Source organism: Lepidochelys kempii, chromosome 7 (assembly GCF_965140285.1).
Source record: "Lepidochelys kempii isolate rLepKem1 chromosome 7, rLepKem1.hap1, whole genome shotgun sequence".
Lineage (NCBI taxonomy): Eukaryota > Metazoa > Chordata > Testudines > Cheloniidae > Lepidochelys > Lepidochelys kempii.
The window spans coordinates 73,065,440-73,091,687 of NC_136386.1; the positions used below are offsets into that span (position 1 = coordinate 73,065,440).

General features: G+C 41.9%; 1 protein-coding gene across 1 annotated transcript in view; it reads right to left on the reverse strand.

Moving 5' to 3' along the window:
* The window catches only part of OPN4 (opsin 4), a 36,446-nt gene extending 15,076 nt beyond the window's left edge, over positions 1-21,370 (reverse strand). Inside the window, exons 1-5 of the mRNA XM_073354916.2 lie at positions 21,224-21,370; positions 8,147-8,289; positions 5,067-5,200; positions 2,148-2,351; positions 29-200 (exon numbers count right to left, since the gene is read on the reverse strand). Of these exons, the coding sequence (XP_073211017.2) occupies positions 29-200; positions 2,148-2,351; positions 5,067-5,200; positions 8,147-8,289; positions 21,224-21,370 (800 nt within the window). The remainder of the gene's footprint in view (positions 1-28; positions 201-2,147; positions 2,352-5,066; positions 5,201-8,146; positions 8,290-21,223) is intronic.
* Between the last annotated feature and the right edge of the window lie 4,878 nt (positions 21,371-26,248).

A 26,248-nucleotide genomic window follows, 5' to 3' on the forward strand; every position in this document is an offset into this window, starting at 1 on the left:
ATGAAAACCTAGACTATTGACAACTCACTCATTGGCATTCTTGATAGCCTTGAAGATAAAGACATAACTGTATATGATGGCAATCAGAGGAATGAAGAAGACAAAGCAGAAGAGGAGCATTGTATAGGCACGGACTGATGGGGTAAAGGTCACGTAGTCCCAGGAACAGGAAGTCAACAAACCCTCAGGAACATAAGCACCTAGGAAGAGAGAAAGAAAAAAACACATGAGCCATGAAAAGATTTTTATTGGGCATTCTGTGGAGGAACAAGTGGAAAAAGAATTCAGCATATCCCTGGGATTTGAAAAAGATCAAACCTGGCTCTGTTGGTAGAGAGAAGATGGTTAATAAGGGCACCTGTTTCTTGTTTTAAAGCACTTCTTACCATTACTGATTCCACTGCTTTATAGGCTCTTAGAATTTACTAGATCTAATGAATCAATCTTTAGACTAATAAAATAATGATTCTTTTTCATTCCAGCCTTCAGACCTGATCCAAAGCCCACTTTAGTCAATGGGACTCATTCCATTAACTTCATTGGGCTTTGGATCAGACCCATGTTTCTAAAATCATTAAAATGTCTCAATTTTTCTCTTAAATTATCACCTCTCTTGCTTGGGAGTGAAACGAAACTGACTATGCTAACCTCTGCTCTTTTAAATTCTGCAGACAACAGAAGTGTACTGTGCAATTCCAATTAACTTTGCCATGAAATAAATGTAAAAAACACATGCACATTCCTACCTGAAATAAGAAATATTCTCCTTAGAGAAACTGTGTCAGACAGTTAAAGAATAAAGCAAATTCAGCACCAAACTATTTTTAATCATTAATTTAATTGCCAGCATTTAACCAGAATGCTAACTTCTGTGGAACCAGGTCTAGAAAATATTGCACCAGGTGCTATGCTCAGATATGTCTCATTATTGTATGAGACTCAGTCTGATGGATACTATTAGAATCTAATTATAAGACAGCAGTTATAATACCCTTCAAGTAATTAGTCTGCCTCATCACATTAAGGTTCTCTCATCTAAGAGTATTTGTCATATTACTCTCTTGAAATTCTCTCATTAAGCTAAAAGCCATAATGTTAAACAGCTGGAATTTACCAACTATGCATGCTACACATTTGGGGGGAGAAAAAAATGAATAACAAAAATAACTCAGTGATGTCTGACCCTGTTGGCAACAGCCTGGTAGGCAAGTGAGAAAGTGCTACTTTCTCACCTCAATTTAACCCTACCTTGCCCCACCAATGGGGACCAGGCCTGCTCCAGGGGTGGGTAATGTTGGAGCTTAGGCGATTAACTGGTAGGTTCAAGTTCATCCTACTGTAGGTTAATGCTGACTGTAAGTTGGTGGCCTGAGTGAAACAAGTTAATGGTATTAGTCTAGTTTCTAACAGAGAAACAGAAATAGTGCTATCTCAGCCAACAGTAAGGGCCAAATTTTTAATTTGTCAAGATGTGAAATATGAACACATACCAATTTACACACACAAAATTAACGTGTGCAAGCAAATCAGCTACCTAATTACTACTACCTGTCATCCTTTGTTAAGATGTCAAGGGCTAAATGGGCACAGAGAGTAAACAACACTCTTACCTCTAGAATTGGTCCCTGCTAATCGGGTTGAGGCACATTGTAGGGGTGTGGAAAATTGCACTCTTGCTGCCCATACTGTACCGCTTTAAGGTATAAATAGAGGAATTCAGGTTCCACAGGCTGTCATTCTGAGCACTGAAAATCATTTTGAAAACTTAAAAACTGTGCTCATCTGTCCCCTTTACTTTTTATTGTTCAACTCTGCTGGATTGCAGAAGATTATGCACTCTTAGGGAAGCCTGTTTTGCATTATTTTTGCCCTTTATTTTATATGTTTTTTATACAGCATGCTAATGAGATTCCCTGCAAAAGTGACAAAGTAAGATAATTAAGTGGGATATGTGCACTGCAATCTTTTCTGCTGATTAAATTGCTTAAGACTCATTAGCTATAAGCAATCTCCTTCACAGTGATTTCTTCAAACTTCATCTTAATATGTAAATTCTGTTTATTCATCCTTGTGTCTAATAGACCATTCTTTAATCCCCCCATTTTCTCCTGGTATCAGAAAATAGACTTGAATTCTATCTCACTTACTCCATCCAAAGAAGGGTGGGAGGCTCCAAGCCAAAGAGTACAGCCAGACTCCTAGAAGAATTATCAAAGCCTTCTTCTTGGACATCACCACAATGGAGGCCAGTGGTCGTGTGATCACAAAATATCTGTCCAGTGCGATTGCCATCAATGTGATCATGGATGTAATGCCAAAAAGGGCTCCACAGAAGGCATACAGTTCACAGCCTTTCAATGGAGAGTACAATAGGGTTAACCAACAGTTTTAACCATCCATGCTGGTTATACGCGTATTCCTGGGAGACCACTTATCCTGTGGCCTTAGGCTAGTAACACATTACCTAATTACTTTCAGAACACTTAAAGCAACAGGAAGTTCACTTTTCCAGCAGCAATATACTTTCCAACTGTGGGCTGGCCTTGCTAATTATATTATTCATGGATGTAAACTTCAAAGATTTACCTGCCTTTATTATTCAAGACAGTGACTTAATATATATTCACTTAACATTCACTTTTCAACTTCTGAAGTTTCTAGTGGGAGTATTTCAGAGATCCCATGGCAGCTCATTTAGTTTTCATTTTACTCTAACTCCCATGGAAAGACCTATTTTACTTAAAAGTATTTCTGTAGTCACTCAGATACCATGGAGCAACTCATATCCCAAGAGGAGGTCAGCATAGTTTCAATAAATAATTCAGACAATGGATTGGTTGTCAGTTGTTTACTTTAATTATTTGCTATTTGTGGAACATGATTGGTCACAGTTTGTTTTCTGCTGATGGACAGAAATCTTTAAATTAAGAGATAATTAATGAGGAATGGGAATTAAAACGTGTAAATTCATGAAGTGTTTGAGATGCACCAACTTTTTCATTAATATCTGCAATTATACAAATAGTACAACACCCATAGAGCACATACTCATTAATATATTCAAAAGTCTGCTTTTAATTATTCAGCCAGCTCTAGAGATTAGACAGTTTGTTTATACATCTGTGTATAGTCTTTTCAGTTTTGTAACATGAAGAACTGCAGAAACAAGCATTTGTTATTATCTACTTAATTTAATGAGCAAGTCAACAATAACCAACATTTCAATACCATTCCTCTTGTTCACCTCCCGCACCACATGCATGCAAGAAATAATTGCAGCAAGAGGAAGAGTAGCCCCTGCATGGAAAGAGTCAAATGGTGGGATTCACAAAGGTATTTAGGTACCTAACTCTCATTGATTTCAGTGGGAGTTAGGCACTTAAATACCTTTGTGAATCCCACCTGAAGAGTCTTTATTCCACAGATTTGCTTAGGCCGTATAACAGATGGGCCCCATCAGATTGGCTGTATGATCTGTGTATTTGTCTCATACACAGAGGGTGAAATCCTGGCTCCACTGAACTCATTGGGAGATTAGCCATTCATTTATAAGGAGCCAGGATTTCACCTTAAATCTGAATCTCTGGTGTTGGTAGGCAGGGGGAAGGGAGAGCTCAGTGAAGCAGCACATAGCTTTGAGCCTGTGGAGAATCAGGGATGGGTCACTGGAAAGGATAGTTGGACAAGGTTTAAGAGGCAAGGATTAGACACTGAAAGTAGACAGTTTAAAATAAAAAGGTAACTGACACGCATTAAAAACCAAGCGGGAGAGGGGGAGAAAGGACCAGGGGTGGATAGTTCATATGTATATTTAAATAAACCAAATCATGTTCCATTTCCTATCCAGATCACTTTCCTTGATGTTGTATCCCCTTCACCCACCTTTTGTCTGGCTTTGTCTTTATAGATTGTAAGCTCTTTGGGGCAGGGACTGTGTTTTCCTGTATGCCTGTCTCTCACTTAGCATATTTTGGGCACTGCTGTCACATAAACAACAGTAACTCATGTTTGATGAGGGATGTTTGGTAGTTTAGACCCAATGCGTGAAATACAAAGCATATTCACTGACCACACTGAGAATATTTGGTTTATATTTACATTGTAAAATCTTACATTTATTGTCAGGCTTTCTAGCAGCAGAAAGATCAAGATAAAAATTCCATATTCTAGTTAATTAGTGCCAGTGGCAGATGATATGCTGGGAGCAGGTGCTCCTGGGCCTTATTCCTCTCTTTTTTAAATTCAGGTGCGAGATGATTGTGAGTGAATGCGAGCTGTGAGAGAGTATGTTTGTTTATCAAACATTAGAGAAGACCTTTTTCTATCTCACTATTCTTGCAGTAATGGTATAGACTTCGTGATGTAAATATATTTATAACAAACAGAAACTACATTAGAAGAAAGTAATTTAGGTTGCAAAGTCAAGCACTCAGAAGTTAGGAAATACCAGATTTATGGTTTCCCATGCAAACTTGATTTCCCCTTTTGTGCATCCAGTATTTGCATTGAAGGAGACAAACATTCTAGAGAAAAAAAAGTATGTGATCATGTAATTAAAACTGTATCATAATGCACATGCACAAAGGGGCTCACTGAAGGTCACACAGACAATCATAAATCTGGCATTTAACTTTTTAATACTTGACTTTACAACCTAAATACCCTTCTTTTAATGTAGTTTTTAGTGTAATTTCCTCTGGCTTTTTAAAGGACAAAGATAAAAACAAATTTTGATTTTTGCATCTGTATCAACTCCTTGTCATACACCTGTCCAAAATTCAAAATCAAACTCATTGAAAACTGTCAAATTTCAGCTGTTATCATATCTATACCTCTAAAATATAAATAACTCCAAGTACAGACCCAAGCTTGTTCTAAACCTTTTGACAAACTTGGACTAAGTCCTGAATGCTCAACAAAACTTGAAACCAGGCAGTTTTTATGTGCTTTCGGCTTTAGTAACTATAGTTTTGCATAGCTTTGATACTTATACTGTCAATTCTTAACTTGAAGTCATTACCATGGACAACAAACTAAATTATCTTTCAGGAGATATATGTACAAACCTTTCTTGCCAAAAATCCAGTGCTTGTGGAGACTGGTAGTGAAGAAAATTGGAGCCTGTGTGATGGACATTAGGAAGTCGCTAATAGCTAGATTGATGATGAACATGTTGGCTGGAGTTCGAAGGCTCTTACTCCTACAGAGAAGAGATCAGAAGGAACATTGCTAAGCGCTGATCTGTGGGTAATTATGCCATTGCTCTTTGCTGTATGCAGTGTTATTGTAGCCATGATGGTCCCAGGATATTAGAGTGGGTGAGGCAATACCTTTTACTGGACCAACTTCTGCTGGTGAGAGAGACAACCTGTTGAGCTTACACAGAGTTCTTCTTCATGAACCAAAGAAGAGCTGTGTGTAGCTCGAAAGCTTGTCTCTCTCACCAACAGAAGTTGGTCCAATAAAATATATTCTCTCACCCACCTTGGCTCTCTATTGCTCTTTGCTGTGAGCACTGGCAGCTTCACAAATATCAAGGTGTAGAATATGTCAAGCTACATCAAACTGGCTTCTGATTTTCCTGAAGAGAGAAGCTAAATGAGACACCATCATTTTAATAGCAAACTCCTTACACTTCTTTGTGCCTTAGTAGAGGATATGGACTGGTTTTGATAACCAGCTCAGAAACAGGAATAGAAGACATTGTTCTCTGAATACTTTGACCCACTGCACCCTGTGTCCATGATTAACAGGAAATTAAAGTTGATGTACTCTATGGATTTTCTAGATCTGGGTCATGCAGAGCTGAGGGGACATTTTCCACTGCTGATGAGATTAACAGCAACTTCCAAATATGGGGATTAAGGAGGCTGACTTTATACCACATGCAGCATTTTATTTTATCTCAACTCCTCTCCATGACAGGCAGTTCACTGCACCAGGCACTGAGTTTGAAGGGACCTATTGCCATACTTATTACATACCCACCTCCATAAATTATTCGCGCGAACATAAAATAGAGTGTCCTGTAGTGTTTTTGTACAAACTTATTTGCTATTGAGAGTTCTTAATATCAGTACTTAATGATTCTGGCTTTTTATTCTGTTTGAAATTGTGACACTTTATCTAATGTCTCTACAGCTGCTTTCCTGAGTTTTCAGTCTCAGACACAATTGGCCAGATAATATGTTGCACCTCCTGAGAGCTGTAGCATAGAAGATGCATTCCAGGAGGATCAGTGTGTAGGGCAAATATTCTGTTTTGCCCCCAGTGTAACTTAGAGCTGTTCCAGGGGCACACATCATTTCAGTCACTCCCCTCCAGCCCCTGGCCATCTTTGTGCATTACAAGGCTGTCTCAAGAGGTTCTGTTTTCCTAGAGAAACTGGCAGATGTTCCCTGGACCAGCCCACAATCACCAATTTTAAAGCACTGTTGCAATTGCAGTTTTAGGGGCAGCAAAATACTCAGTAACTATTTACAGACTGACTCCTTTAGGCAGTTGGTGGTTTGTTATTGCTATGCAACTTCTGATACCGCATCAATGGTGGGTATGTGTAGTATCAGTGCACCCCCAGCTCTGCAGTTCTACTCTAGTCTCCCCACCCGCCTCTACATTTTTAGATAACTCCACGGAGAGACACAGCCAGCCCCACACCTGTCCCCTACCACAGACACGGCTGTTGCTGCCAGATTTCCTGCTGAGCTGCCTCTTCCAGATTGGGACACACCACAATACTGCTCTAGTCTTCTCCCAGCTGCGGCAGTATTCTTCCCCCACCCTGTGTAGGCTGTATGGTAGCATCTTCCTGGGTGGGCAGGCCAAGTCTCAAACACCACAGAAGGGTCAATATCTGATATAAATGCTCTTGTTCAGCCTAGCTCAGTCGGCAGCGTATCAGTCTCATAATCTGAAGGTCCTGAGTTTTGTCCTCAGAGGACACACACGAGAGGATCACAAAATGGCCCCTTCTGACCTTATAGTCTATGAAACATAACAGAAAATGTTAGATGCGGGGGAGGTCATAGTTCAGGTCAACTGCACCTGTATTCTCTTTCCATGGTCCATCAAGAGCACCCCTAGGCTTATGGCTCCCCAGCCATCTCTTCACTTGGGTGGAGATCTGCATCTCTGTCCCATCTGACCAGGGTGTTCCCAGGCTGAAGTGTTATTCCCATCGGAAGACAGGCTGTCTAAGCAGACGTACTTGCTTTCTCTTCATAGACTAATCACGGTGAATTGCCCACTGTTATAAGTTATCACATAGCTCTCTCTGAGCAAGCACAGTTTGTTCTTCAGAGAAAAGCATTATAGAGAAAACACTAAAAACAATAAAAGAACCTACACGCATGCTAAAAGTTCACCAGAGATCACCCCTTCAACATGGCCTCTGGCAGGAGCAGTCCTTGAAAGCCCTACCCAAAGGTTTTCATGTGGTTTCTACTTCATCACTCACAGTCTTATGGGGCCTTAATAGGCCAAAGTCCTTCCAAACCTTTCCTAAGGATTGGGGCCCTCTATGGACCAGAAGTCCTGTCCATTTGCTGGATCTGAACAAAAAGCCCTGAGTCAGTTTACCACCAGGTTATTTATCCCAACATCCTTTCTTTGTCCACTGGTCTCTAGAATCCAGTCTGAACCTTTGAAGAGACTGTGAATAGGTAACAGGCCTTCAAAGGGCTGATATCCAGAGGAATTACATTAGCATAAACCCTCCACCTAGAGAAGTTACATACAATCTCACAATAACACATAAACAATTGCATTTTAAATACAATGGTTCCCAAATGTATTCAGCTTAATTAAATAAGGTTTAACTTAATTCAATAAGGTTTATCCAGGATATTGCATAACTATCACAGGGAGTTGTAACGAAAATCTGAGAGATTGGTTTGGGATACTTCCACTATCAAAACCACTAGCAGCAAATTATACTTCACCTTTCATTAAGGCCTATTTCATATGCAAGATAAGAAATACAAGGCCATGGATCTGGGTTACTTTGATGCACAGCTCATTAGTTTGCATTAGTACAATCATAATGATAGTGTTCCTGTACCACATTTCCTTAACACAATCCCACCAGTATTAAAGTCTATCCACAGGAATATTTAAGACACACAGAACAAACGAGATGTATATGTACCTGCAGAAAGCATAGATGACCAGGAAGTTACCCAGCGTTCCGGTGATCCCCACCATCAGAATGACAGTTCCAATTGTGTAGTGGGCATGGTCTGGAACATCCAGTGTAGGGAAGGCATGAGGAACCTCTTGCACTGTCATTTCCTACAGAACAAGCAGGAATTCATAAATGAACAGTGGTACTTAACTGAATGTGCTAGCATCTGCTATTCTTCTGGGAGATGAGATGGATAAAGGAGGTTAAAAGCTGGATAAAAACAAACACTTTGGAGTAAACTAATCCCTTTCAAATTACATTTATTTTTATTCCTCTTTTGCAAATAAACATGGCAGGCATGATTGTATCAGCAACATTTGAGTCAAGGGCCATTTTTTTGTTTTTACTACCAGTTTAGTGTTTCAGAGATTGGAAAATCTAAAGGAGCAAACAAAAACAAAACAAAATACATAATAGTTGACAGAAATACACTGGGACTCTATTGCATTTGACCTCAAGGAATGCTGTAAATAACAGCAAGTTTGTTCTTTGTAATTTTCATCCGATGAGAATTTCAATGCCTGTGGTAAAGTTTGATTTCTATTATTTCCTTAAATCATTGGCTAGTTTTCTAATAAATAAATATTACACATCTTTAGTGAAAATGGTAAGTCCAGTCGATAAACACTTGTTTATTCAAGACTTTAATAGAGTAGAAATCTGGTTTCTCCCATTGACTAACCAGTGCTGAATTACTAATACCCTCATGACCTGATTACCTTGTAGTGGTGAACAACACTGTTCCTTACAGATTAAATTGAGGATTGAAAAAAACAAACAAACATTTTTTTAAACATTTGTGTTCAATACAAGTTCCATTTTTATCATGGCCCCAACTTTGTGACTTAGACAATAACAGCTAAGAGGCATGGTGACCTGATAGCAGTGGAAGATGGAAGGGGAATGATACCCAAAATGTCACCACCCTGCCCACTTTTGACATGCATACCCTGAGCATGTAACTTTCTATGGTCCTAATGGATCAGCACAATTCAGAAGCATAGGCAAGATACAGTCCTCCCATGCTAGCTAATTTGCAGGAAAATCCCAAATTGTGCTACACGGGGACCTAACCTCTTTCAGACATAAACAAGTCAATGTCTAAATAATAGGAAAGGGTATTTTGCACCTCAGCATAGGTGAGGTCAAGGATCTATTCTCTTGCAATAATTCTAATCCTCCCCAAAAGGAATTTAACTCTTGATGCCAGGACAAGCCACCACAGATGCCTATAGCCTTGCCACCAGTTCTCAGTCCAAGATGGTATATCCAGATTGAAAATATTGGCTTCACAGTCCAAGAGATGCACATCACCTGGTCAAAAGAGCCCATAGCCATCATAGGTAATGCTCTTGTGATTCAGAATCAGACCTCTGGCCCCTAGATGAAGGAGCTAAAACTCATCGGTCAGTTAATATCTTTCTGCACCTATTCCACTGCCATTGATCTGCATGTGCCAAAATAGTAGTAGCTCAGACCACACTAATATGATCTCTGGAAAAAGCAAAGAGCAATCCTGTTTCACATGGATTAACAGCTCAGTTCTCTTATCTACAACCAAGCTTTTCCCACTCTGAGATGCAGAACAATAACTTTGGGGTGGTGAGGGTGCTGTCATCACAGCTCATAATTCAAGGGAGTTAGCTGATGCCATCACATGCCATGATTACTGAACTGCAAGAATCAGACTGGTCCAGAATAAAGCCCAGTTGAGATGCTTGCTGACATGCAGCTACCCACTTCTGAGCCCAGCACAGGATGCCTACTATCCAGATCACAGCCTCTCCTGTGACCAGTCAGTAGCTGTCTCATGACTTTACTTGCTGATCTTGATCAGCTGGGGATCAGATGGTTTGGGTCAATTATCAGATCCATGTGGGAAGGAGTCATAAAAGGCTAGGAGAACCCCACTGGGGAAGAGTGTTGCAGGAGGGGGATTCTCTCCTGTGACTAGTCGTGTGGGGATAGGACAGCATGAGGGAGGCATGTGGCCATGTTAAACCCCAGGCAGGTGGCCAGGAAATAGTCTGGAAATAAGGATCTACCTTGTGAAGAGCCAGACTGGTGGGCCTGGGGAACCCTGAGAATCAGTGATCTGTAAGAAAGCATAAAAGAACTAAGCCCAGAAAGGGTGGAAGACCCTTCTATTTTATGGGACCATTGTTTACTTATCAATGCTCCATCTGGGTACAGACAAGGGGCCAGAAGGTGCTGTGAGACAGAAGGGAGTGCTGTGCAGGCTGACCCTGCTGTAAATACAGATGATCCAAGCAAATCCCTGAGGGGAAAGGAAGGAAGGTGTGAGCTCTCCACTCCCAGCAGTTATCTGCAGGATTGCCAACAAATTGAGAGGGAAGGGGTGTTCCATTTCCTGTGCAGTACAGGAGCAGGCCAGACTAGTAGAAGCAGCTGGAAAACATGTCTCTAAATTGTCATGTTTAATGTTGTTAAGAGGGATATGGAAGTGCTCAGCTGGAGCATCTCCTACCAAGAATGCAGGAGAAGGGATGGAAAGTAGGGTTCTCAAGAGTGTTGTGTGGTATGGTGAGGGCAGGGATAGCAGTCTTCCCAGAAATGCAGAACAGACAATATGCATCTCCTGGCAAGTGGGGGTGGAGTGGTAGGAAGAGGCCTACTTCCCGCCAGCACTAGCTGCCAGCTAATCCTAACACTCCTTATCTGTTCTAGAACTAACTGATAGCAGCCATCCTAATAAAGGAGGCCTGCCAGTGGATGAGGCAGCTAGGACATGGGGTTGCCACCTCTGAGGCAGAAAACTGCAACTCCCCCGTATCCCTCCCAGGCACCCAACTGACCCTCTCTTCTTCCCCTCTGTGGGACCCACTCCCACACTTGCCTGTGCCCCTCCCCACCCCGGGCTACACTGCATTATGCAGACCCGCGTCCAACCACCCATATCCCAGACTTCCTAGTGCCCACCCACAACCTGACAACTCTAAGTTTGTGCCTGGTGAAGGGGGGGGAAACTTGACTGTCCACCAAACATGACTGTCCAGAGGACAAAAACATAGGCCCATGGGATTGTGGGATACTTTTGGAGTATTCAGAGCATGAATCCCATTGGGCTGCATCTACATTGCAGAGCAATAGGGCTAGAATCCCGGGTCCCAGCTTGATGCAGACTCAACTTTCCACCCTAGCGAGGTCCTGGGACCCTGGGTCTGAGCCCTGGGTTAGAGCAATTTGGGATAGATAGAAGAGGGAGTTAGACTTGAGCCTCATTTCAAACCCTGGGCATACACTGCAGTGTCATACCCTATACTGCAATGTAAGCCCAGACTCAGACTTGACCTAAAACTCCTTCTATCTACACGCAAATCTCTTGCACTTGGATCTAGGGTCACAGGATCTTGTGGGGGCTGAGGGTCCGAGCTTGCATCAAACTGGGACCCAGAGTTTCAGCCCTCTTGCTCTTCAGTGTAGATGCTGCCCCACTGAACTCATGCTCTGGGAGTCCCCCAAAAGTATCCCACAGTCCCATGGACCAATTTCCTTTGGCAATTCTTGGGATAGAGAGGACAATCGACTCTAGGGAAATGGAAACAGCCCCCCTTGGTGTAGTGCAGCAGTTTGGTGAGTCGGCATTTAACCCTTCTGACTGCCAAGGTGCAAATACCTCAGAGACATCTGTGTTTGCAATGGAGACAGAACAGAAGTCTTTTGGAAAGTGCACTGCTTCCTGTTTGTGGGAGCACAGCCAGATTTTGGTAAATCTCTGGTACAAGGCCCTCAAAACAGTGGACTTTAATAAGAGCACCAAGAATGATCATGCATACCAGCAAATAGCGAAGAAGCTGGCAGCACTGAAAATTTACTGGAATGGTGTGACCAGTGCAAGGAGCAGATTAAGCAGCTGAAGATTGTGTACAGGAAAACAAGACCCACACCTCAGGCAACTTGCTGACAGCATGTCCATTTTAGGAGTTTGACTGGGATCTGACTGCATAGAGCCAATGCTGGTGCATGCTAGCCTGCCCATGTGGGATGGTACTCTGCTGGCCCCTGAATCCAGCATGGGGACCAATGAGAGCCAGCAGCAGGTGCAGAGTGAGGCCAGCAAAATGACTCTGTTGTTGAAACTAGATCCAGAGGAGCCTTTGATACAGATGCAGCAGCGGCACCTGGTGGGGCTGTACTCAGAGGAGCTGTTTGATGCCCCCCAAAGGACCCAAAGCCAAAGTTATTAGAAGCCCGAGCTAGCAGGGTATCTCTGCTAGTGGCAGATTGTATATCAGTGCCTTGGCTTCCCCCCTGTTACTCCGTGGAGTTCAAAATGGTGACCAGGAAATGCAAACAGTAAACACACCTCGAAAGTGAATTTTTACTGGGAAGGCACAGACTTTTGCTAGGGCATTCCTGTTTCTTAAAAACAGTAACCTTACATTGCCATGTCTGTACCTACGCCGCTCTGTAACCACTCAGCAGTTGACGAACCACATGGAAACAGTGAACTGGGGGAGGGGGCAGTGTGTTCCATTTACAAATCGAGTCCGTTTTAGTTAAATGGAGTCCATAGGTGACAAAATCATTTGATATCCCTTTGTGGATATCTGCAAACTTGTCCTGAAGCAGGAACTCCAGATAGTTCGTCACATTTCAGGGAAGGACTTATTTTCCAGGCCCTCCTTAGTAGCTGACCGATCCACTCTGCCCATAGATGTGCTGTCACTTTACGTTTGAATACTTCGATTGCACACACTGCAGGTTTCCCACCAACCGCTTGGAATAACATCGCCCTTTGCCAACTGGGCCCCACAAGAACTGTTAAGTCCTCCAAAATGTGGAAGGCCTAAAATGATAGAAAAAGCTTTTGTGACATGGCCACTGACTCCGCCCCCGCCCCCCAACCCCAAGTAGTTCTGCAATTTTTAGGGGGAAAGAAAACAGCTTTGAATTTTTAAACTTACCATTGTCTCTGCACTTATTTCGCTGTGACTAATCAGTCCATGTCCAGGGAGCTTCTGTGGTCTGAAGCATCCCACTCAGAATCTACTAAAGTTCAGTCTTGAAAAGTAACATCTCTGCACTTATTTCGCTGTGACTAATCAGGCCATGTCCAAGGAGCTTCTTTGGTTTAAAGCATCCCTCTTAGAATCTATTAAAGTTCAGTCTTGAAAAGTAACATTTTATGTCCTTGAAGTTTCACAAGGACTTGTTCTGTGCTCCTTCTCTGGGGTATTTAAGGCTATAACCCTCTGTGTCCTGTCCTGTTCCAGGCCCCTCAATATCTCCTGGCTGCAGCATCTCCACAGCTCACCCACAGTTCAGTGCAAGCTTGTCCCCAGATACCTTCACAGACCATTCCAAGGGAAAGCATTTCCATGATGAATTTATGGTTGAAGTTCTGGACAGGGCCAACATACAGGTCCAGTACCAAAGACAAAGGGAATTACAGCCAGAGGAAAGGCAGGTTGGCTGCACAGTTTGAGGACAGGGTTTCAGCACAGGAACAGGCACTCGCTTCACAGTTCCTGGAACAGGAACAGCGGCTGAGGGAGGGGGACAGAGCTCCTCAGAAAGGATTGCTTGAGTGGCTCATATCACTACTGGCCGCAAGAGCATCAGCTCCTGCTGCATTACCCATATCATGGCCTGAGCCCCTCAGTGGTACTGTGATGCAGACCAGAAACAGCTTGAGTGGCCCATGCAGTTGAGTGCACCCCTCTCCTGCCCAGTGCCAGGTTCATGGGGAAAGGAGAATGTAGGAGACAGTCAACAGTAGGGAGGTTTCTGTATTGTACATGGCTTCATTGTTTGCACTTGTCCATGGCACTTTTTTCTTTAAGGTTCTCTTGTTTCTGGTATTTTGGTGTGGTAATGGCAGCTGGCCTGCCTGGCAATGGTTAAATGTTGTTTCCTGTCACAGGATGAAAGCACAAGCAACAGAAGTTCTTCGAAAGATGCATCCTCCATGTTGTTGGCTACATTAACTGGAAGCGTGCAGACCAAAATGACTCCTTGGCAGGGTGTGCTGGTGGTCTATTCAAACCTCCTGTAATGTGCAGGGAGGACAGAAAAGTTTTCCTATGGTGCACCACAGTCAAAGGGCTAGAGTGACCACATTTTGGGAGAACACTAGGGCATCTGGGATATGGTTGATTTGACTCAGGTATATGTGCTGTAGTGTGGATACCAGAGCCCTGGGTTCAAGCCTGGGCTAGACAATTCTTAACCTAGGGATTACAATCAGTGTAGATGGTCCAGCCCTGGGTCCCCTTAACCCTGGTCTTACATTACAGTGTAGACATATGCTATGGGACCTGTGGGCTGTAGTTGAAGCAGCTGCCGGCATCCCTCTATGTGCATGCAGCTATGATTGCCAGTTGCAATGTGCTGGGAGGAGGGGTTCACTTGAAACTTACAAGTAATTTGAAAATACCTGAGTCCGGCAACTCAGGAGAAAAACTGTCCAGGCTGGTTAAAAAGAGGTCAGGTGGCAACCTTAATTGGAGTTGGGCCGAGGCCAACCCCTCCTGACTTTACCTCACAGTCTCCCCCTCTAGTTTCCTTCTATAACATGGCACTCATTGCTATGGTGGTACCCTTTTGTGTCAGTGGCATCCCAATTATTTTGAACGTTATGCAAATAGTGGCTACCTTCTATTCTCAATTAGCCCTCTGAGGTTGGCTGTGTCAGCTAGCGTTAATGGGGATACTTTGAATTTAGACTGGTGTAAGTGATAGCCAAACCTGGCCACAGGAGTGGCTGTGGAATTTTAATTGTGATTATCACTGCTTGCTTACAGAGGACCTACCTGCAGCTAGACCAGTCAGTAAGCCACATTCCTTGGTGTTTCTACATTAATGGGATTTAAACATATGGCAAGCTGTCTGAGGCATGGTTGTGGCAGATTATCTGTAGGGGAAAATATTAATATTACATTAAGGTTGACCATTTAATTTCATAAGAGTTGAGAAATTCACAGTTTAGGTTTCTACAGCAAGTATGACTCAGCCACATAGCATAGAAATATAAATGGGGATTTTGCGTGAGTAGAGATTGCATAATTTGGCCCTCAGACAGTACAGTACAGTAACACAAAATACTGTATCAATAATAGGGGTCTGCGTTCAAATTACTTTAAAGGAGAAAATAAATCTCCTTTTCTAACACAGTAAAACTGAGATTGGAACATTTTTAATTGTTATAATACACAGACCTGATTAAGGTTTTCTATATGAAAAACCAGTTCTCTATTTTTTCTGTGGTTTTTCCTGTATTTGTCTTTTTACACAGACCTTGGTCATGATAATAGAAGTACAACAACTGAAGGAACTTGTCATGGTTAAAAAGAACAAATTGCAAAAATGCCTTTGATTTGAATTAAAATAATAAATAACTACAAGCCAGGATTAAGTACAAAAACGATCATATACAATGAATAAGTAAAGTCCAATTAGAGAGGAAGGCTATTTAAAGGAAAATACAAGTTTGGAAACAAATCATCTAGGAAGGAAATCACTCAGGACCAAAAGTAAATGTCAAGGCTTAATAACAAGTATATGTATAATAAATGGCAAAAGAAAAATTTTTGGTAGAGAGGTATTAAAGATGGGCCAAAGTCACAAAATGTGGATCTACATTACAATCTGAATTTTCCCAATGTTTGGGACTCAGATCCTATAATCTAATTTTTGCCATTCTTTAGGAGGATAATGCCTACTTTTAAAACATTTTTCATTTCATATTTTTTCCTGAAAAGTAAGGGCCTTATCAAAAGAAAGTGGAAAGACTTTAATTGACTTAAAAGGCATTGGATCAGGTCCTAAGCGCTCAAAACTGGGTTAGCATACATAGCTCTCATTGACATCAGTAGGGGAACAAAATGTTTGCATCACTGAGTAGAATCTGGCTCTAGATTTTCTAAATAGAATTATAGGTCAAAAGAAGCCGCGGGGGAGGGAGGAGGAGGAGGAGGGAGAGAAACTGCTTAAGGAAATCAGGTCAGCTGGACAATCAAGAAGTAAGACAATTCATATTGCTTTTCTCTATTGTTTCCACAGCACACGGGCCTTGTTTAGTCTCTGTTCCCCATTGTCATCTGAAGGTATTAGTACTTAAAAAAGAATGCAGTAACCATTGTTGTGGTCCTTGTCAAGGCAAGGTTACAGGTACCTTACCCGTTGATTGCATAACTCTGTGGGAGCATTTAGATTGAGTTTCTATATAGCACTGTTCCCTTATGTATTCTTCTATGGAGCACTCCTTCACTATACAGGTTATAGAGGAGGCAAGAAAAACAACAAAGCATACCACATATTTTACCCTTTAAAACAGACACTGCTGTTTTTGTTTCATATAACGTGGCTCAGGATATCAAATGTTTTATGGAGAAACTAAAACTGTGAGCTGAAAGGTTAAGGGCTTCCTGCAGGTGAAGAATGTCCCTCAGCTTTCCTTGAGCCAACCAAGAGCGAAGGGAATAAAGACACTTGCATCTGAGGCTTTTTACCACTGGGTGCCAGTATACACACAGGTTTCAGAGTAACAGCCGTGTTCGTCTGTATTCGCAAAAAGAAAAGGAGTACTTGTGGCACCTTAGAGACTAATAAATTTATTTGAGCATAAGCTTTCGTGAGCTACAGCTCCTTTTCTCCTTTACTCCTTTTCTTTTTGAGTATACATACAGGCTCATTGTGCTGAGGATGTGTTAGCATGGTACTAAATCTGCAGAAACAATTCATTGGGAAAAAGTAGGCTTCCTTCGTATTGTATTAGACAATTAAATGTTACACATCTCTCAGTAACACAAATATTGACATTGTGAAAATCATTGAGGAAATAGATTGCAGGGAGCCCACTCCATTACAGGGGCTATACCAACGCAAGGGCCATAGAATCAAATCATCTAGGTGTGGACTGCATTTGAGGGATATGTGTGAATGTGAAGGTTAGTTTTACAGTAATACCGAAGCATATATGAAAACCTGGATAATAACACAGCAATTTGTTCAAGGTTTTCAGCTCTGGCAGTCATACCACATTTGGTTTGGAGGCTTAGTTAGGTATTGTTTGCTTGCTATGGAATATAGAAAATGCCATACCAGATCAGGCCAAAGACTACTGTCCTACCTCTGGCAGTGGCCAGTACCATAAGTTTTAGAGAAAGGTGTAAGTTATAGAAGTAGTTTTCTTCTCACCCTAGGCAGTTTAACATTTGGTTTATACCTTGAAGCTGGAAGGCTGTTTTATCTCTTGTATATGATAACCCTAAAGGAAGATACTTTTATTATCCGTATAAATGTGTAATCCTTTTCTAAATCTCATTATGCTCTGTGCCTCAATAGAGTCTTGTGGCAGGGAATTCCAGTTTCATCATGTTAGCATACCTTTCTTTCCAGCAGTTTTAAGTGTGTCATTGTGGATGCACTAGAAGAAAGGGACAAGTCTGGGTTTTCTGATGTGAATGCATATCACACATTCCTTGGACACTTAACTCCTAGTGACATCCATGGAAGTTTGGAGTGTGACAAGAGTGCAGGATCAAGCCTATACTACCTAAAACATAGAGTGAATATATTTGTAATTGCAGTGAAGGCTGGTGTTTGGATGGTACTCTGCAGAAGACAAGGAGTAGAAACAGGGAGAACAGTATTTTTTTTCTGAGGGGTGAACTTAATACTTGCCAATGTCCTCTAACACAACATCTAAAACAGAAGTGAATATATTTTTAGTTAATATGCAGTAAGCTTTTCTGAGGCTTGGGTTACTTTTGGGGGTTGGGAGAAAAGGAAGTGTTTGATAGCCAGACAAGTTTGTCCAAATCTCACTCCTCTAGACCTGACACTGGAGGTCAAAAAGATATAGACCCTTATTGTTCTGTATGAAATATCAGTGGCCCTAAAGGGTTATAATTAAGGCAGAATTCCTCTAGGAACCTTTGAGGAATGAATGCAATAGCTGGTTGACTACCCCGAAAAGGGGGCAATGTCTACACCCCTCTGTGCCTGGCCAGATCCGCTGGCTAGTGCTGGGGAAGAAGAGGGGCAAACTTCAGGCAGCCAGGGTATCTACCACTCATGAAGGATGCTAGGAAGGGAGAGGACCTGCACTCTTCAATGGGATCCTGTCCAGTCCCTGTACATGGGTACAAGGTGTGAGAGAAGAGGATGGGAGGAGCCTTACCTGCAGAAGACCAGGCACAACTGTGCCCTAAGTGAGTTCCCCCATGTCACAGTGAGTGTCTTTGGCAGAACCAGTATTAGTCCCAGATGCCTGTTCCCTGCTCTAACCACTAGTCTGCACTGCATTTACATGTATTTTTCTAATAAGATGGACTCTTAAGCAGTTATTTTAAAGTGAGCTTTTAAAAGTTCAGTTCACCTTTGAATAAATTAATTTAATTGCAGGAATGAAAGAACACATACCCTTTTAAAGTCTGACTCTTCCCGCTGGCATTTCCTTCTCTGTGACACAGAAGGAAAAGTGTAGTGAATAAATTGCAAACTATTTTCAGAAGAGAGAGTTCTATTTTTCCAGCTCAGTAAACCAAAAAAAATCATACATTTAACAAGTCTTATCCTGGAGACTTTAGTTATTAAAAAGTCCCACTGAAGTTGGGAATGAGGTCTGCAGCAACAGACATATATATGAAACTGTTTGTTCATAAATTTATTTTCTATGTGTAAAGAAATGATTTTCTACTTTTCACACTTTCCTAATAGTAGTGATATGATGCAAGATCTAATTTTCACTTACAGGGAAACTGAATCTTCAGGACATTGTCCTGGGACTTGAATGTATTTCAGTATCCCTCTCTGCATACACGTGTTAAGCCTTGTTATGTGCACATGGCTTTATTTGAGAAGTATATCTCTTTTTTAAAAATGACAGCATGATTTTGTATGCAAGTGACCTGGTTTGGTCCACAGTGTTTAGAATTATACAGAGCATTTGAAAAGGCTTTGTGAAGTAAACAGAGCAGGATCAGGGCATTTTGCAAGTACTCCTCTCAGAGATACTAGAGGAATTTGGCATTCAATTTAGTATGTATAACAAGATAAAACAAGAAAAGAAAAAAACAAACAGGAACTAAGATCTTACTGCCCTCCTGATATAAATTAGCTTCAAACTGAATTCACAAGTTCAGAGAAGTGCCCATTTTTAACAGAGTATATAGCCTGGCTCCAAGAATACCTCAGATTTTGGTAATAAGTTTCAATCACATAACTGGCACTTCTTCTTGCTCCAAATTTGGGTGCTGATACTAACGGAGACAGGGGAATTCCCTGTGCAGTTTAGGGTGGTTTAGTCATCCAGATTTATTACAAGTTATGATTTTATACTGGAGCAAATTATACATCCCAGAAAAATAAACAAAGCAGAAATTCTGAACGTCGGCTATGGGTTCTGCCATCGCAATAGGCCCCATATGTCTGATAAAACATGTTACTCCTCACATCTCCTTGATCTGTTTTCAGAGCTTGCTTTCATAGGCATTTTCTTTGTGGTTAGGAGCAGAAGCAAAGAAAGTAATCCTACTGCAATTATGGTTTCAGCAGGGTGACGTCAACTTCTAAGCCCCAATGTCTAGTGGGCAGTGAGGCTCTCTGCTGTATGATTTTTGTCCTGTTGTGCAACTAGTGTTGCATCTCAGATTCTTTTCTAAATCCTGAAAAAGATATGCAGTCGCTCTAGCATTCTGTTAAGCAGAACTGTGTATAAGTTAAAAACTGTTAGAAATTTTAACGATAAAAGAACTTAATATAAGCAAAGTGGTTTGATTTCTAAAGGTCTTTCAGCAGAGAAAGTCTGAAGTTTTTTGGGAAATCATGATCTCAGTCAAGCACTTTTTCCTTTTCCACTTGTTTTCTCTCATTTCTCTTCACCCTCCATGCTGTGGTCTGCTATCCTCTTTCATATTATCCGTCTAATTTAGCTTGTAAGCTCCTTGGCACAGAGAAGTTACCTATTTACTGGCCTCTAAAACATTGTGCATATCAGTTTTGTTACAGAAAAAAGTAATAATCAAACTTTGTTCTTCCTATACAATTACATCAATAAGAAAATATTTTCTGCTCTATTAAATATTGGACTAAACCAAAACACCTAATTCAGTACCCCCCCTTCCCTCAGGTGTTTGTAACCTGAACACAAATTATGCAAACAGCTCCTGTTTTATACTGGGCCAAACCAAGTATGAGTGCTCACAAAATCTATGACTGAATTTTGCAGCTTGAACCCATTTCTATTAATGTTTTTTAAATGGTCCAGATACTTGTTGCTACTGAAGAAAATGTTGTACTCTGCTGCTTTAAACAGCAAACAAAGAGAACTTCCATTCCTACTAGTGTTTGCAGACACATTTTCAAAATATGAGCAACCAGAATGATGCACTGATGAAGAGCTTTTTACTTTTTTTTAATTTCGTTTTTGGTTGCTGTAGGACTTTTAGAAAACCTGAGGAAATTCTCATTTTATTAATTTCCTCAAATGAATAAACCTCCGTGAAATCTCAGTGCAACAGATTCTCCTCACCCTCAAGCTTTTTAAAAAAGCAGTTTCCTTCTATTTAGAATTTAACAATTGTAAAAAAAAAAGGCTCTGGTAGAACTTATCATGGAAGTACATGGAAAAACTCCAACCAGACTTCATTACAGGTGACCGAAAATAGCAGCTCTTGTAATTCAGGTACACCCTTTCTTTGTACCAACAGCCTACTATAGAACTGTCCTGGGTTTGGTGGTTGTGTTTAAACTGCTGAGCCAATCATTTCACATTCAGGAGTGGACTATGTTTGATAGTTTTACAATATACTGTATATACTTTAACATTAAACACTCCACTTCATCATCTGCTCATGTAACCCTGCTGACAATAACGTTAAAATCGTTACAAGAATCTCAAAAAATGACATTTCCTAAGTTTCCTTTTATGTTGTTTGTTAGAGCATTGCTACCTTTAAATGTGAGCAGGCAACACACACCTTAGATGTCCATGTCCCTTAATGGCAACTTTTACCAGCAGAACTATTTGCTATAGCTTTTATCCACAGAAAAACTATTTAGTGCCACACTTACTGTTGGGGCTACAGGAGGCAGGTCCACCAGTTTGTAGGCATTAGCTTCTGTATCATTCCAGACACCCTTGAGGGACTCCACAGTACTGGTGCAGTTGGGGTTCTGAGGGGGGCAAAAGATGCCCCTTCGAATGGATTGAATATTCATCGGATGAAATAAAAGCAATTTCCAAAAGCGACAGATGTCACAAAAAAGCTCTGCTCTGAATTTTAAACATTTAACCCCAGTTTCCCTTAGTACTGAGCAGGATGTCAGCTTTTCTACTCTGGAACTATGTGAAATGTAGGATTTCTCAGTAGAGCCTCAGATTGCTTCTTTTCCCTCTCCAGCTTAGCAAAAAGCAGCACCAGCAGCTTCCATTTAAATATAAAAGCCTGCAGGGTCTGCACATGCCCAGTTAGGCCCTTGCCCCATTCAAATTAAGGCTTCTGTTTCATTACATTATAAAATTGGTGTCCACTTAAAAACAATGTTATCTTCTTGTTTCTGACAGATTTAAATCTGCATTATAATAGCAACACATTACCCTAATATGACTAGAAAAAGAGAAGGAGGGGGAAGGTTGATTTTACTAGCTGACTTGAATAATAGTCGTCTTACATTTCTTCACTGTGCTGGTGAATTAATTTTCATCCTCTGCAATTAAGGAACATGCAAACATACAATTATGCCAGAAATGTAAGGAATCAAATTAACTCAGATGCAAAACTATTTGTGTATAGCTATAGGTTACGATTAGCGGTCAGTCTGCGTTTAAAAACGAACAGGAAAAATACATGCTAAAACTAATTAAAGTCACACTAAGCTCAACTTCCTTTTCTACCTCTCAGTTTTAAAATCATTTACGGAGAAAGTGAAAAATAACCACACATTTCAGAAATTGTGTGTTATCCTGTGAAGTTTTTGGCAGAAAGAACATGCAGGGCATAATTCTCATTTATACTAAGGCCCCCTTACAGCACTGTGGCAGTGTCAAAAGTGTGTAATTGGACTGTATCCCCACTATAAGGCCCCTTTTACACTACCAGAATGATGGAAAGGGGCCTTAGTGTAAATGAGAATCAGGCCCATGTAGTGGAGGTTTTTCTTAGTTCATACTGGCTAGCTGAATCTCAGTGTCATAGTTCTTAGGCCTTTCAGCCACTCAGTGCTGCTGAGTGACCCTAATGGGGGCTGTTAGCTTCAGTGCAATTAGTAATGAAAGTCGATGGCATGGGATGTTTCTGAAAGCCTTCATCAAAAGATATTTTTAAGGTAACATTGAATATTGCATTCCCAGGGGCCCACTCTGAGATTCCAGTTCTCACACAGCTTTTCTTGAGTTACTACCAACAGTACCTAATCTGAATCGGGGCACAAAGGTGCATGTTTCAGCAATTGCTCTCTCTGCAATGTTACTCCATGCAACCCACTTCTCTATCCCCAATGCATGCACTCACATCACCAGTCCTGCACACTCAGCTTTTTCCGATGACCATATAAGGAAGATGCTATTCAGCATCAGTGACACTCTGTACCTCGGAGGAACACCCTATACCCCCATGTTCATCTTTATAAAATGATTGTGTGGTAGTCATGCAAAGTTTGTCATGTTGGGTGTCTCCAGAAGGCTCATGATGCACTGAGCATGGTTGTTATAGTGATATTATAGTAACTGTTACAGTAATGTTATAGGTTATAATTTCATGTATGTAGTTATGAGGCGGAAAATATATCCTCATGGTTTAAAATAAGCACAGGCAAAAACTCTCCAAGAGCAGAGAGGCCGTTCACACCTCATCAGGGCAGGTATGGGACAAACCCACCCCAGCCTCACAGGAACAAAAGACGCTGGCCTAGGCAGCAACAAAAGAATCCGTTAGGCTCTCGAGGGAGTCCCTCCTCTTCCTTTGGTCAGTTGGGAACTGAGATGAGGTAATCCTCACCTGACTCTGAAGGGGGGAGGGCAAAGCCAAGAGGGAAGAAAGGACATGATAAAAGGGAGAGACATTTACCATGCCCTCTCTTTCCCACCTATACGTACAGACACCACACCAAGCGACTGAAGTGCTGATCAAAGGGGAGAGCCTGGCTGAAGAGCAAACAGCCAGCCTGTGGTGAGACGCAACTAAGTTTGTAAGGGCACTGAAAGTGTTAAGATCACCTTAGAATGCATTTTGCTTTTATTTCATTTGACCAAATCTGACTTGTTATGTTTTGACTTATAATCACTTAAAATCTATCTTTATAGTTAATAAATCTGTTTGTTTACTCTAGCTGATGCAGTGCGTTTGGTTTGAAGCATGACAGAGTCTTCCCTTGGGATAACAAGCCTGGTAGTCAATTTCTTTGTTAAACTGACAAACTCATATAAGCTTGCAGCATCCAGCAGGCATAACTGGACACTGCAAGATGGAGTTTCCTAGGGTTCTGTCCAGGACCGGAGATATTGTCCAGTGTCATTCAGTTGCAAGCAGCTTACATGCCAGAGGCTGTGCGTGAACAGCCCAGGAGTGGGGGTTCTCACAGCAAAGCAGGATAAAGCTGGCTCCCAGAGTCAAGGATTGGAGTGACCTAGCAGATCACTGGTCCAGATAACACCAGAGGGGAACGTCACAGCATCCCAACCTGAAGGAGAGCTCTCTTAGGCTGAGAGTCACCAAGTCCCCCAAGGGAATTACAACATGTATCTCCAGCACATTTTGTCCTTTGTTGAGTGAAAATAGACTCTTATAGGGAGAAAACAAATGTTGGTGCAGGTGGTGGGGTGACATGAAAGGAAAACAGAAGTGTGGAAGTATAACATTGTATAAGGGGACATGCTGGATACATTGTATATGAGAGGGCATGCCAAAACATGTTACAAAGTATCTGAGGGAGCACCCGTAGGGACAGTTAGCTTTTGAATGGAGAAGCAATTAAGATAGAGCCAGCATGTCTAAGAAGCAGGCATCAGAATGGAAGGTGTGAAGGGCAATTAGTTAAGTTAACTAGAAGCTGTTAAAGGAGATTGTTAAGGGTGGCAGGTAATTGAAAAAACGTGACTAGTCTCAGGGATCTCGAAGGGTGGTGACTAAAATCTTTTTCTTCTTTTGTCTGTAACTTCTCTGTAACTTGTTCTCCAAAAAACTGTATAAATTAAAAGACACAAGCCCCACTCGGGTGGGCTCACTTCTAAATGTATTAGCAGAGCAGCTTTGCTAATAAAACAGAGTGGTCTGATAAATTGTGAGTCTGAGTCAAACTTTGACAATTTGGAGGTCCCAGCGAGATGGCAAGTGGCTTCACTGAGGCTGTGTGATCCCTGACTGCCTTGCAGGACGATCGTGGCAGCCGGCGCCTGGACGCTTAGTCCAAGCGATCCTCCACAAGACAGAAAGGTACACAGCAGCAGCGCAGTCTACGCCATTGAACTTGTTGGTTCCCACTCTGTTCGGGTAGGGGTCTTTGGATCCAGCTTCTGGAATCAGACATCTCAGGTAATTATTATTTTTGTGCTTTAACCGGTTTGAGGACTGTCTTGTCTTTGTGTCTATCCGTCTTCCCCGTGGTGTGTGTGTGAATCTGGGAGCCATCTCTGTCCGGAGACTGGCTGACCAAGGGGTCCCCATCCCCACGGTCTGAATAAGTGAAATCTGCACAGCTGCAGCCGCACCACGCCTTGGGTATAACCCCTGGTGTGAAAGCAAGGGCAGTTGAGGCAGTAGCCTGTGGGCTCCTTTCTGTGTGTTGCACCAGGTACCGCTCTGCTGAGCCCGAATTGCCTTCTTGTGTGAGTGCTGTGTGAAGTCCTCCTGGATGGGTAATCAGACGTCTAAGGTAGAACAGTTCCCTAAGGGAACTCCAGCTTATTTTATGTATTTTAGGAGGGGTCTGGACTCTTGTCGGTTTCTTGAAAGATGGTCCAAATTAGCTCTAGAGAACCCCAAATTACAGTGGCCACTGTTAGGTTCTTGGGACAAGGATCGAGTGGACGCTTTAAAAAGCAAACTTGTCCTCCCAAAAACCAAATTGGAGAGAGGAGAAGTAGACTGCTTCATGCAGTGGTGGAAAGAGGCAAATCGTAGATGGACTGAGTCAAAACTCACCTCTCTTAAAAATTCTATCAAAAAACTAACAGTTCAATTGGATACAGTCTCTCCCACCACTAATCCGAGCGCTCCCCTTTGCCCAGTCCTGTGCAATGATCCGGATCAAACCCGACCCCCACCATACTCCTGCGCAAATAAGAAATCAGAAAAGGAAAAATCTTCAGTGACTACAGATAATGAAAGTGAAGAAGATACCCTCATTGGCCTCGCAGCTCTGCAAAATATTATGAAGAAGAAATCCAAAGCAGACTGCAAAGATTCGCTTGACATCTCTTCTTGGAAAAGAGAACCTGATGGGAGGTTAATGAGAGACTCTGATCAAACTGTTGTGGCACCGTTACGAGTCCTTAAAATGGGAGAAAGTGAGTCCATATGGGATTATAAGCCCTGGACTCGTACGGAACTTTTATCTATAGTTAAAAGTTTTCCCAAACCACAGGAAAACTCTGTCAAATTTGCTGAGGAGTTTCTGTTAATCTGTGAAACCTATGAACCCTCTGAGACAGATCTCCTCCAACTGTGTAAATTGTTAGCTCCTGCCAGTTATTATGAAAAATGGTTGGCTGCAGCAGATTGGCCAACTGAGGCACGCCACTCAACCATAAAAAGTACTGGCCCAGATTCGGCATACAGAGACCAGTGTATGGCTCTTTGGAAGCGCCTGCATCAAGCCATTCCCAAAGTGTGGTCTCCTAAAACAAACTGGACAGCAATACGTTGCTGTAAGCAAGGGCAAGGAGAAAGCCCAGGCGACTATAGGTCCCGGCTAACTGATATTTTCCTACAACATTCAGGAATACAAGAGCCCGATGTAAATGGGCAGGGGGCCTTGGCACATGCATTTGTTGATGGTCTTCTCCCTGCCACAGGCAGCATGTTAAAACGAATAAATGTGGGATGGGAGACTGAAACCATGGACAAATTGCTGGCAGTTCAGATCATTGCCACTGCACTT